The following is a 12596-nucleotide window of genomic DNA, read 5'->3' as shown; positions in this document are numbered from 1 at the left end:
CAGCTGACATCAAATGGACATTTGAGTCAGTTGTATGAGGGGTGTCTTTGGAAATGGATTCAGTGATTGACTTCAGTTTGTCTGAAAAGTTATTCACAAGCTCCTCAGAGCCAGAAATAACATGTTGTGGAGGGTTAGTGAGTTTGTTGACCATAGCAAATTTGGGCCTGCACATGGAATTCTTAATAGTAGAAGAGACATATGAGGATCTTGCAGCATTGAGGGCTGTACGGTAACTGAGCAAATATCCTTTCAAAGCCGAAGAGTGCACAAAAAAAGAGTCCAGTTTTCCTATACATTTTTTCCAAGCGACGTCCCATAGCTTTCATTGCTCTTCGAAGTTTCGGAGTGAACCAGGGTGAAACGTTGATGGAACCAATCTAGTTTTAACAGAAGCATGTTTCTCAAGTATGTGGGAAATTGTATTATTATAGATACTGCATATTTCTGATGGACAGTTGGATAATAAACAATCAGACAAGGTAGAAATCCTTACTGAATCAGAAAAAGCAGATGGATCCACAGAACAGATTTTACGATAAGTGAGAATTTTTTTCACAGGTGATGTAGAAATTGGAAAACTAAAACTGTAGTTTAGTAGTTAGCAAAATCAGTTCTACTAACAAGAATTTAAACCAGATGTACATATAAAACCCAATATATGGAGTGATAATATAATTCAAATAATGAGATCCTTTTCCTCATTCTGGATTGATAACATGCCACTCAAACATAGTGTATACATATGGCCTGTAATTGCCACATACAGTGGGCAGCAGGTGCATAATATGTAATACTATAATATTTCTTCTCATCAGGATAATCTGACCATGTTTCTGAGAGGATGCGAAGAGCTGGGATTGAAGGGATCACAGCTGTTTGATCCCGGAGACCTTCAGGATACTTCGATACGAGCAAACTTAACGTATGTGTGTGTTTGTGTATGCATGAACGGACAGTATAAGGAGGAGACTGATTATGTGAGACTGAAGCAGGAGACTGATTATGTGCAGAAAAATTAATGAGATAAATCATAACAATTAATTTGGTGACTATAGGACATCTTGCCTTTTAGTCAATCACAGCAGCTCATCCTCTAAGAGCATATATTTACATTACATAACCAATCTGGAAAAAAAAGCTGTTTTAGCAAAATAAGCTATATTTTTGTTTTAATTGGTGATTTGAATTGTTCAATTGAAACAAGCTAAGCCAGCAGTTTTTTTTGGAGAATTTTGGTAAATCCCAATTCAAGTAGGTATTAGCGGAACTTTCACTACCGTTCAAAAGTTTGGAGTCAGTAAGATGTTTACAATTTAACATTCAGAAAGGATTTATTAAATTGAGCAAAAGTTAGTTTTACATTGGCAAAGACTTACATTGTTAAAAAAAGAAACTATTTCAGATAAATGCTGTTCTTTTGAACTTTCTAATTATCAAAGAATCCTGAAAAATGTTATGCTGTTATGTACATTTACAATAATAAGAAATTTTCCTTGAGCATCATTAGAATGATTTCTGAAGGATCATGTGACACTGAAGACTGGAAAAATGGCTGCTGAAAATTCAGCTTTGCATCACAGAAATAAATTACATTTAAAAAAATATATTGAAATAGGAAACACTTGTTTTAAATTGTAGTAATATTTCACAGTATTACTGTATTTGCCAAAATAAATGCAGCTTTGCCCTAGTAAAAAAGTAATACATTTAAAATACATTTATTTCATACTAAAAATAGTTCAAATCTTTTAACATATTTACTGACAGATAACTCGAGACCTACTGATATAAAATTTTTAATTAAACTTTATTTGGATTATTACTTGTGCACAATGCACATTTCTTATTAATAAGCCTAAAATGTGTTTTAATGTCACTTTTGATAAGGACTGCATGATCTTTAAATATTATCATTCTTTTAAGTGCAAAATATTTAAATTGTACCTAAATTATACTTGCAATAGTTCCACTTTAGCACAATCAAATATACTAAGTATGTCTTTAATTGGACTTCAGCACTACTTCCGCAAAATTAAAGTGCATCAAAATTAGTTGTTCCAATTTAGCAGACTTCAAGTATACCAGTTTAGTATACTAAAAGTACAATTGCAGGGCATTACATTAAAGTACATAAATATGAAAATGTATTTGAAATATACTTAGCATGAAATACATGTATTTGAAATACATTTAAGTATAATTATTTTTCACTAGGGCGGTGAGCATTAGAGGCTTCTTTCAAAAACTTTAACAAATCTTACCACCCCAAACTTTTCAATGGTAGTATATATCTTTTGCTTAGATAGAAAACGGTTGTTTTCTCTCTCTTTTTATGCTGTAGGGGCTCTGACTGCTGTAGAAAGCTGAAGAATGTAAGTACGCTGAACAATTTTCATAATCTTTGCATGTCAGTTTGAGTTTGATTTACATTTTTGCTGGTTGTCTTAAATTCTCCTCTGTGTTTTTAAATGATTAGGTGCTCATAACCATATACTGGCTTGGTAAAGCTGCTAACAGCTGTGCAACATATAACGGCCCCACACTCGACCTGAAAGAGTTTGAGGGGCTTCTTTCCATGATGCGAAAGGTAACGCTAAACCTTTAAAACAGCCTGATAAATAAAATAATCAATACACTATTATGTTTTTCATTCTCTTTTTATGTATATTTGGTGTGCAGGAGTATGTAAATGAAGATTTAGACTCTCCAAAGCGCAGTATAAGGGACAGCGGTTACATTGACAGCTGGGAATCAGAGCGCTCTGATTCGCTGTCGTCTCCGAGGCATGGCCGCGATGATTCGTTTGACAGTCTCGACTCATTTGCCTCACGATCACAGAACACACCCTCCCCAGACACAGTTATTTGCTGCAACAGTGATGGTATGACTTACTCCTCTGTTTATTATTTGTCATCATGCTAGATCATGTTAAGTCAGGCAATATTTTCAGTAGTCATGAAATATTAATTGTCTGTAATTGTGTAATAATATATCACAATAGTACTGTTTTTGCTGTATTTTTGATCAAATAACACAAAACTTTAAAATGGCAGAGTGTATATAATTTTTTTGTATTTTTTTTTACTGTTTGACACATTGAATTGTCAAAGCATTGAAAATGAAAGCATTGAAAATGTAATTTCGCACACGATTCCTATATCTTATGCACACACACACACTTATGTCAGACTCTCCATGTCTGTCCTGTCAGCAAACCTTCATGCAAGAGCAACTTGGGGTAAAAACGATCTCAGCACACAATCATGAACTCTGGACTCAAAGAGAAGAAGAATACATTCCCACATATGTGCAGCGGGGGTGTGAGAGTGCAGCTGTTGTACTGGACAGACATTTAAACACTCATCCGTGAGTGTGTGAGAGGCTTGACATGAGATGTATCTGATTAGTAAATACAGACATGGACCGTGACTGAAAAAAAAAAAAAAACATAAAAGGCCAAGGAGCTTCTAAAGTGTGTGTGTGTCTGTGTGTGTCTGTGCGTGTGTGATTTTCAGTTTAACGATAAGCCAGCACTTTTATTTTGATTTGTTTTATTTTTGTTTTTAAAACAGGAATCGGCAACCTTTTGACAAAAAGTGAATTTTTAGCTATTCTTGGTTACTATATAACACAAAGTTTTTATTTAAGCCAACAAGTTTAATTATGATTAAGGTGAAAATAAAATTAAATGAAATAATAAAACCACTTGTCTAAAACAAAAGAAAACCACTTGTCAGTTGGCCAGTATCTTTATTATGCACTGGAATATTAGATGGTTTATGTGAAAATTTGAGAATGAGAAGCTGACCCTCGCTGATTAAAGCAATACAAGCTATTCAATTTAAAGACATACGAACCATCTACTAAAGAAAAATCTGTTGCAACTTACATTTTAGTACCATTATAAAGTTGTTTATTGTGTATTTTTTTAATAAAATGAATATAATTAATAAATATAAATAAATTAATGTAATATTAATAGCTGACTTTTTGTTTCTGCTGTGGATACTTTTGTCCCACTTTATTTAAAGTATTTGACTTTAAATAAATAAAGACTGCGTGACAGTGGAAGTACTACTGCAAGAAGCTTTTGGTATGTTGATGTTAGCAAAAACTACATAAAATAAATTCATATAATATGCTATTATTGACCCTGATGTAATCAGTTTAAACAAGCTTAAACACATTTGCACTCAAATACATGCACTTCACTCACAGCCACTTCACAGCTTTCGACTCTGATCTGGATGATGGTCAGATGGCAGCATCAAACCCAACACACAATGTATGAAATATGAATGCTGGTTCTCTGTAAACACCTAAAAATATGAAATACTAATACTAAATGCCAACACATTTTGACAATAATAAATAACAATAATAAAACATGATAAAAACAAAGCATGTTTTTTTTCCTCCTGACAGACTCTGAAGGTGATGCTGGACATAGAAAGTTGCCAGACGTGCGTAAGGATGACATGTCTGCCCGCCGCGTGTCCTATAAAGAGCCTCGCGCAGCTCTACCCTTTAATCAGTATCTGCCAAACAAAAGCAACCAGACCAACTACCTTCCTGCTCCCCTGAGGAAGAGGAGGAGCGACAGAGAGGAAGACAGGAGCAGTCTGAGCAACTCAACATCTCCTGTAGGAGGAGAAAGACCTCTCAGGTAATCAAAGCCACTATGATAAAGTATGATGTTGTGGCTGGAAATCCCACTTCTGGCTGCAATATGGCTGAGACACATCATACATCTGAACGAAAATCAGTACACACAAGCATCATCTGTTTCATCTGTCTGAGTTTGTTTGATTCATCCTGTATTATCCACAAGTGTGTTGGTGAGCGCTGTGAAAATTCCCATTGCTCCCCACAGACGAGAGTGCTTAGAAGTGTTAAAAGAAGGGGCTGTCGTGTCTCGAAGCATTGCGTTCCAGAAAAATTCCAGCTGGGTGAATGAGAAAGGGGCAGAGCTTGAGGAGGCGGAGCTTAAAAAAATGAGAAAGCTGGAAAAGGCGGGAATAAAAGTATTACCTGCCTCTGTGCGATATAACAGGTCAGCAGTTGAATGCATGTGTATGCAGAGACTAAAACTGCTAACTAGTTGTGTGTAGGGCCTAGTAGCTAAAGATTGGTGCTGGTAACCACAAAGCTTGTGTGTTCAAATCCATGAGTTGTCATCTAACCCCAGGTTGCTGTGTGGGAAATATCCCTTTATAGTTTTGCTTTGAATCTGTGCTGCTGAGAATTGTTTCAGCTTCAATATAGCATGGAGTGACATGGTTGTGAATTAGCTTTAGCCTTTGTAGCTTAGCTAAAGTTTTGAGTTGATGTCAGCTGTGTAGTGCAAAGTTATACTGACTTGTTTTGTCAGCTTGTGAATGAACTGGATGTGATTCTGACTAGTCTGAATCTGTGCTAATTTGTGATGAGGAGAATATGTGTGTGACCTTTTATTGGGTTGAGCATATTATGTTAGTTATGCTAATTTGGCTTATTCAGAAATCCTGATGTCTGCATCAACTCCTGATATGGAAAGACTAACATCTCTACATTATAGAGTGCAACAGTCCCATTCATTTTCTCCATATGGGAGTTTATTTTGAGTGATAACTTTTAAATTATGACCTACTGTGGTCTAAAAGGCTGTTAATCGATGGTATATCAACATTATTTCAACTTATTCTTAAATAATCATGTTCAGCAGTGGAATCCCTGGTAGAAACTACATTACCCATGATTCTGAAGAGAAATTTCCACCAATCAGAGAATCATGACAAGCAAATCATGTTAAAAGATTTCTGTAGTTGCTGCCCTTTTTGCAATAAATGTAAAACATAATGCACGATATTTGGTTTTTTTCCACACACACAAAATCAACATCTTTAAATCAGCAGATTTCAATTTCTTGCTTTTAACTTGATTATGTAATTAAGCCATATGGAAAAAATGAATGGGAAAAAACTTCCGGAACCAAGGCCATTAAAATTAGAAGCACACTGTTGCACTCTGTTTTTCTAAAAATATATTCAAATGTTGTCATGGTAAATTTTTCTCCTCAGTCCAATTGTGAACCCTGTGGAGGCCAGTAATGTTAAACTACCTTCACCTGACATCATTCTCCGTCGTGACAATGAGTTCATGCGCACCGCTGCTCCACAACAGTGGGACTCGAATGAGGAAGATGATGACGAAGAGGCAGAACGGACGGTTCCAGATGTCCAAAAGGATGATCTTGCTTCTCGCAGAGCACGAATGAATCAGTTTAAACCCAGCGTGGCACATCACTACCTGCCACGCTCTTGTAGCTGGAAGGACCGAGAAAAATGGGAGGGAATCAGACTGGCATCCCAGCATGCCGTTTTGGAGAGGATGGAGAAGATGGAACAGGAGAAAAGAAGGTGTGCTTGTGACAGAGGGGGATGGGGTCTCATGCTCATGGACTAGTTATATTGGCTTTACAAATCTAACATGATGTTATTGGACAAATCTGGGTCAGGGTTTTTTCAAACTCATTATCTCAGAGAATTGCGGCCATAGTTTGCTAATGACACTTTGGGAAAAACACCCCAGAACTGACCAGCAACTGCCCAAAACATACTAGCTAGTGGCTAAAAAAGCTTCAAACTTCAAATCTCTCTTCAAAATACCAATGTTTTCGAAGTATACACAGCTGATATAACACAAAATTAAACTTCTCTCTTAAAACTGCCCAATTATTCAAAGAACATAATGACTATATAACCTTAAAACAAACCTCCAGTTTTAAACTTCCGAGTGAGACTTTGTCAAGCCAACAAATTTGTCTTCAATATCTTTTTTTAGTGTAGTGTTGTTCCATTTGCCTCTGTAGCTCTAATATCTTTTCTGAGTTATCATACATTACATACATTGTCCATGCATTACATACCATACATGTGGTATTATGCATTGTGCATAGAAATTAGGTGTATACCATTATAATTGGTAAAGGTCTGTTGTCAGTATTGGTATTGTTGCTGTGTTCTGTGGGATTATGGCTTAATTTTTTCTGTTTCTTACAATGCTACATTTCTACCACAGTCAGGCTGACTCTGCCTCCCCTGAGGTGCCAAACATAATTCGTAAGGACAATCCTTTCCTGAATCCTGAAAAAGACAGGGGACAAGAGGGGAATGAGGAAGATGAGAAAGAGGTAGAGGGGAAGATAGTTGTCCCAAACCCACTCAAAGATGATCTAGCCAGGAGGCGGACTGGGAGAGGGCCACACTCTCCCAAAGATCCTCATCAGTCATTGGTCCAGAATTCCATCACTCAGTCAGACCTGGAGAAATGGCAGAGGCTCAAGATGAATACAGATAGCAGGTGCCTCAAAACAAACACGCTCTCTAACACTTTTGCTCTTTTTATGCACATTTGACCACAGGCTCCAAAATTAACAAGTCACTGGAAGTGACTGAAAGTATGGAAGAAAACTACTAAAAATAAATAATTTGTAAAGATAAAAAAAAAAAAAAATCAAAATACAGTTTCAAGGTTGAAAAAAATATTTCTAATATTCTTTAAATATTAATATTTGAATTTTTTAAATGTCAATATTTAAAGAATGTAAATTCTGTCATTAATTACTCCCCCTCATGTCTTTCCAAACCCGTATGACCTTTGTTCATCTTTGGAGCACAAATTAAGATATTTTGATGAAATCCAAGAGCTTTCTGACCCTCCATAGAGAGCATGTTAACTCTCTGAGGAGAAGAATAAATTGTTGAGTAATCTTATTGTTGAATAAAGTCATTATTTTTGTTTTCTTTGCACACAAAAAGTATTCTCGTAGCTTCTGATGTCACATGGACTATTTTCCTGATGTCCTTACTACGTTTCTGGGTCTGGGAACATTTCAAGTCAAGTTGTCAAGTCACCTTTATTTATATAGCGCTTTTAACAATACAGATTGTGTCAAAACACTTAACAGTATCAAATTGGAGGATAGAGTGTCAGTAATGTATAATAATAAGATTAAACACTCAATTTTCAGTTGCATTGCTGTCTATGCAGGGTCAGAAACCTCTTGTATTTCATCAAAAATATCTTAATTTGTGTTCTGAAGATAAATGAAGGTCTTACAGGTTTGGAACGGCATGAGGGTGAGTAATTAATCACAGAATTTTCATTTTTGGGTGAAGTAACCTTTTAATATTTACATTTAAATAATTAAATATGTAAACCATATATTTAAATTCATTTGTTATTTGCATGTGTGGCAAAAAGCCATTCCTCCTGCTTCGCTCCATGTATCCTTTATACTGATCTACAGTGAGTCCACTCCTGCTGAAGTGTCAATCATAACTCGCAAGGACAACCCCTTCCTGACCCCTGAGAAAGACGGTGAGATTGAGCAAGAGAAGGAGGAGGGAACAGACAGAGAGAAAGGGGCAAGGGTTTTGATGCCTAATGTAAGGACAGATGACCTGGCCAGAAGGCGGGGCCAAAGTGTGCCTGTCCCACAGAGGGAGCCCCGGCAGTCACTGGCTCAAACAACCATCACTCAGTCAGACCTGGAGAAATGGCAAAGGCTGAAGATGAATACAGAGAGCAGGTGCCTGACATGTGACCTTTACCTTTGACCCCTGACATAGCATGACTCATCAATACGCTTCAAGACATTTTAGAAGTTTCAAACTGCTGAAACTTTGAGCTTATTACACAAATGGTTTGTTTTCTGTGTTTTTACACATTAAGCAGAAGACACAGCTCCAGTTTCTAAAAGAAAATAACCTTATTATTATTATTTTTTCAGTTTGTGTCTAACACTGTGTCCTAACCAGATATGGTACAATAAAGCAACATACAATAGAATATTTTCCATGTAAATTCTATACATTTTTCCCACTGAGTGGTCCCACTGTACCACTCTTAGCTTGCTCAATAGTTGTAAGAGAAAAATGCTATTGAAAATACATTACTGTTCAAAAGTTTGGGGTCAGTAAGATTAAAAACAATTATAATCAAATGAGAAATTATTTGTTCTTTTTAACTTTGTATTCATCAAAAAATCCCATATTCCACAAAACTATTAAACAACTATCAAAACTCTTTTTAACATTGATAAGAAATGTTCCTTGTGTTCCAAATCAACATATTAGAATGATTTCTGAAGGATCATGTGACACTGAAGTATGGAGTTTGGCTGCTGAATATTCTGCTTTGCCATCACAGGAATAAATTACATTTAAAAATATTAAACGGTTATTTTAAATTGTGCTAAAAAATTTCACAGTACCCCTGCTTTATTGTTTTTTTAAATTATCGAATAAATGCAGCCTTGGTGAGGATAAAAGGCTTACAAATTAAAAATACTAATCCCAAACTTTTGAATGGTACTGTAAATTCAAATTATATTGGGATATTTGGATGTTTTTATTGGCTGTGATTGTGCGCCATCACACTGTATTTTTGCTGATAGTGAAGACAGACAAATTACATGTTGCTGATAAAGTATTATGCCTGGTTAAGACACAGTGTGAGCCTAAAATATATTTAAATCAGTCAAGGCTTACAGCCAAGAAGCTTGGTCTGTCATTGGCTTGAGTACTACGTAGTAGGGCTCTGTCTTGTTACGCTTTTGTGGAGATGTTTGTTAAAGTGGGCCTTTGTGAGACTCTAAATTCTGTTAGCAGGGGGAAGCCCCTCTCTAACAAACAGACGTCACCAAGGCAACTATTGAAACCAAGAGATGCTCACAGAGAATGAGGGAGGGGAGCATGTGAGTGTTAGACGGCATAGTAGAAGAGCCAAGGCTGTGTGTCATTCCTTCAATAATTTCCCTTTTGTATGTTTCAAAAGGCCATGCTTGCATCAGCGTCAGTGGGTTTATTTGTATATCACACAAATTCCCGTCCAGACAATCCATTGATTTGACTGACGTGGACTTTCTGCATTAGTATATTTTAGTTTTCACTATTTCTTTCACTATTTATTCCTCGCTCCTCTAATTCTTCTCTCTTTTTCTTGTTTACTCACGTGTCATGTATGTGTGTGCGTGTGAACAGCGATGACCCTATTGTCCCTCTGTGTCAGACGTGTCTTGAGAAAGGCTGCCTCTCTGTTTCCTCCAAGATGAAGGTTGCCAAGAACGACCTGGCTAATTGCCGAGAACGTTCCTCCGGTGAACGGCGGCGTTTTGTGACATTTGGGGGTGTGACAGAGATGGAGAATACTTCCTGGAAAGAGGAGGAGAATGAGGAAGGGGGAGAGGGACAGGGGGACGAGGCAGAGAAGCTTCAATATCTCCTCTCAATGGCTCCTGTTGCTGTGCCCACCATAGGGCTGGGCTCCATACTGACAAAGAGAGTGGTGGGCAGGTAGGGAGAGAAAGAAAGACAGAAAGAGAAGGATAGATGCATAAATGCATGCACATTCAGGCACAACTGACCAAAACACGCACATTTTTCTCTGAGGGTCATTGATAATATTAGTCAAGAGGCTGTTGTACATCTAAAACATAATATAGTATATAGTATAGTACTACAGTACAGAAAAAAAAATATATAGTATCGTATAATATATATTATTACATAATATAGTAATGCATGTAAGTAATAAGTAATATAAGTATAAGTGATGCTTAATATATATTGCACCTGAAATGGTCATAATTTCTGATGACTATTTTCTACCGTCTTAGAGTTAGAATTAATAACCAGTTAGAATTAACTGTCCCTTTAAATCTTCTGTGTAAGTGTTGTGAGGATGAGGATCAAATATATAATAATATAGAAATATAAAAAATAAAGTATATACAATTATATTTTTATATTATGAAAAGATCAAATATATGTGTGTATATATTCACATTTATATTTATAAATAAATTATATAAAAAGGTAAGTTAAAGTTTAAAATAAGAGAAATAAGTTCTAAGATATAAATTTGCTTATTGTTTAGTGTATTCCAAATAGACTGATATAATTTTTCGGCTTTGTTGTGTTCATGCCATGCTGGAATTACTGAAATTATGAGATTCCAACTTGAAAAAAAGCGTTCATGTCCTCTTAGACCTCATAATTACAACTTGTAAACTTGTAACTTGTAACTTTTTGAGAGCTCTGACTCGTACCACCTGACTGCCACAATGTCATACGAAAATACTCAAAATGGCAGCAGTTTCAGCTGTAAAATGTAGTTAACCTCTTAATATTCAGTTAGTCTACAATATTCAAAAATAGCAGTTCCTATAATTGATTATTTGTTAATGTCATGATACAAGAAAAAACTAAAAATGAACAAAAGACAAAATTTGATGTTGCTATCACAGAGTTGAATAAATAGCTAATGTGCTGCTAAACTATAAGTGTATTAATGATGTATTTGCATAATGACGTTTTCTATTGCAGTTTTGTATATTGATTACACACATTCATTTTGCCGTTTATAGACATGGAGAAGCAATTCTAAGTCTGAGGACGTGAACAGCTCCGAATAACATCCAAGTTTGTCATCTAGTAATTACGGTAGTTGTGAAATGGCACAACAATGAACACGCCATTAGTTTCTATTTTATTTCATTGTTTACTTCAAAATATGACACCTTTAGACACCATTGTCTTCTTAGAATCAAACAGTAATATTTGGTCATCATGCTGTGATGTGAAGTATACCGACACACTATTTCTTGTTAAGGACCGCCTGTTTTCAGAAACCAAGTTTTGTTTATCAAATGATCTGAACATACATGCAGAGACTCACCCTCGTGTGTGTTGGAGTTTGTGTGTAGTAATCTTAGCAGTGATGCTGCATTTACAGGGCATGTTGGTTTCATCTCACTGGGGTTTATGAAGGAGGACTCATGCCTTGAGAGAATGTTACCATGATGCAAGCGACTGTAGCACCGCTGAATGAATGATGCTTGAAACTGTTATTATTTTGGCTAGGAGGGCTTATAATTGAGGCTGTTAGCATGATGATAACAATTGTAGCACCCCTGAATGATGTTAAAACTGTGCTTTTTTTGGCCTGTTTAGGACTAGCTGTGAATGGCTTAGACTAGAGTAAGGCGGTTATCATGATGCTAGCAACATAGCACTCATGAATGATACTTGAATCTGCTCATGTTTGGGCTATTTAGGAGGGAAATTAGCTGTGGCTTGCAGTGAGGCTGTTAGTATGATGCTAACAACTGTAGCACCCACAAATTGTGTGAAAAATGAACTTTTTTTGGCATGTTTAAGAGAGAAATTAGCTGTGAATGCCACAGTGGTTATGTGGATTGAAATTTCAGAGTCTGAAGAAATGGGGGAAAAAGATGAAATATGTGTTTATGCTCGTGTAAGAGAGTAATAAAGTGTGTTTCTGTAGTTTTGAGTAACTGCAATGCAGTTGCTTTGGTTCCCACTGGACTGCATCTTGCATTGCCTGTATCCAGTGTTGGGGAAAGTTTCTTTTAAAAGTAATGCATTACAATATTGCGTTACTCCCTAAAAAAGTAACTAATTATGTTACTTAGCTACTTTTTATAGAAAGTAATGCGTTACGTTACTTTTGCGTTACTTTTTAATATGAGCAGGGCTTGTTTTTTATACAAGAAGTTCTATTTATAGCAAATGTAAAAGCCCTTTCAC

At 36.1% G+C, this 12596-nt stretch overlaps 1 protein-coding gene across 1 annotated transcript in view; it reads left to right on the top strand.

Moving 5' to 3' along the window:
* The window catches only part of limch1a (LIM and calponin homology domains 1a), a 55249-nt gene that overhangs the window by 15696 nt on the left and 26957 nt on the right, over positions 1–12596 (top strand). Inside the window, exons 4-8 of the mRNA XM_079420549.1 lie at positions 819–925; positions 2345–2375; positions 2480–2590; positions 2683–2884; positions 4429–4669. Coding sequence (XP_079276675.1) covers positions 819–925; positions 2345–2375; positions 2480–2590; positions 2683–2884; positions 4429–4669 — 692 coding nt within the window. The remainder of the gene's footprint in view (positions 1–818; positions 926–2344; positions 2376–2479; positions 2591–2682; positions 2885–4428; positions 4670–12596) is intronic.

This window comes from Barbus barbus (assembly GCF_936440315.1).
Source record: "Barbus barbus genome assembly, chromosome: 7".
NCBI lineage: Eukaryota > Metazoa > Chordata > Actinopteri > Cypriniformes > Cyprinidae > Barbus > Barbus barbus.
The sequence above is the reverse complement of the archived record's forward strand: the minus strand, read 5'-3'. Positions and strand labels throughout refer to the sequence as shown.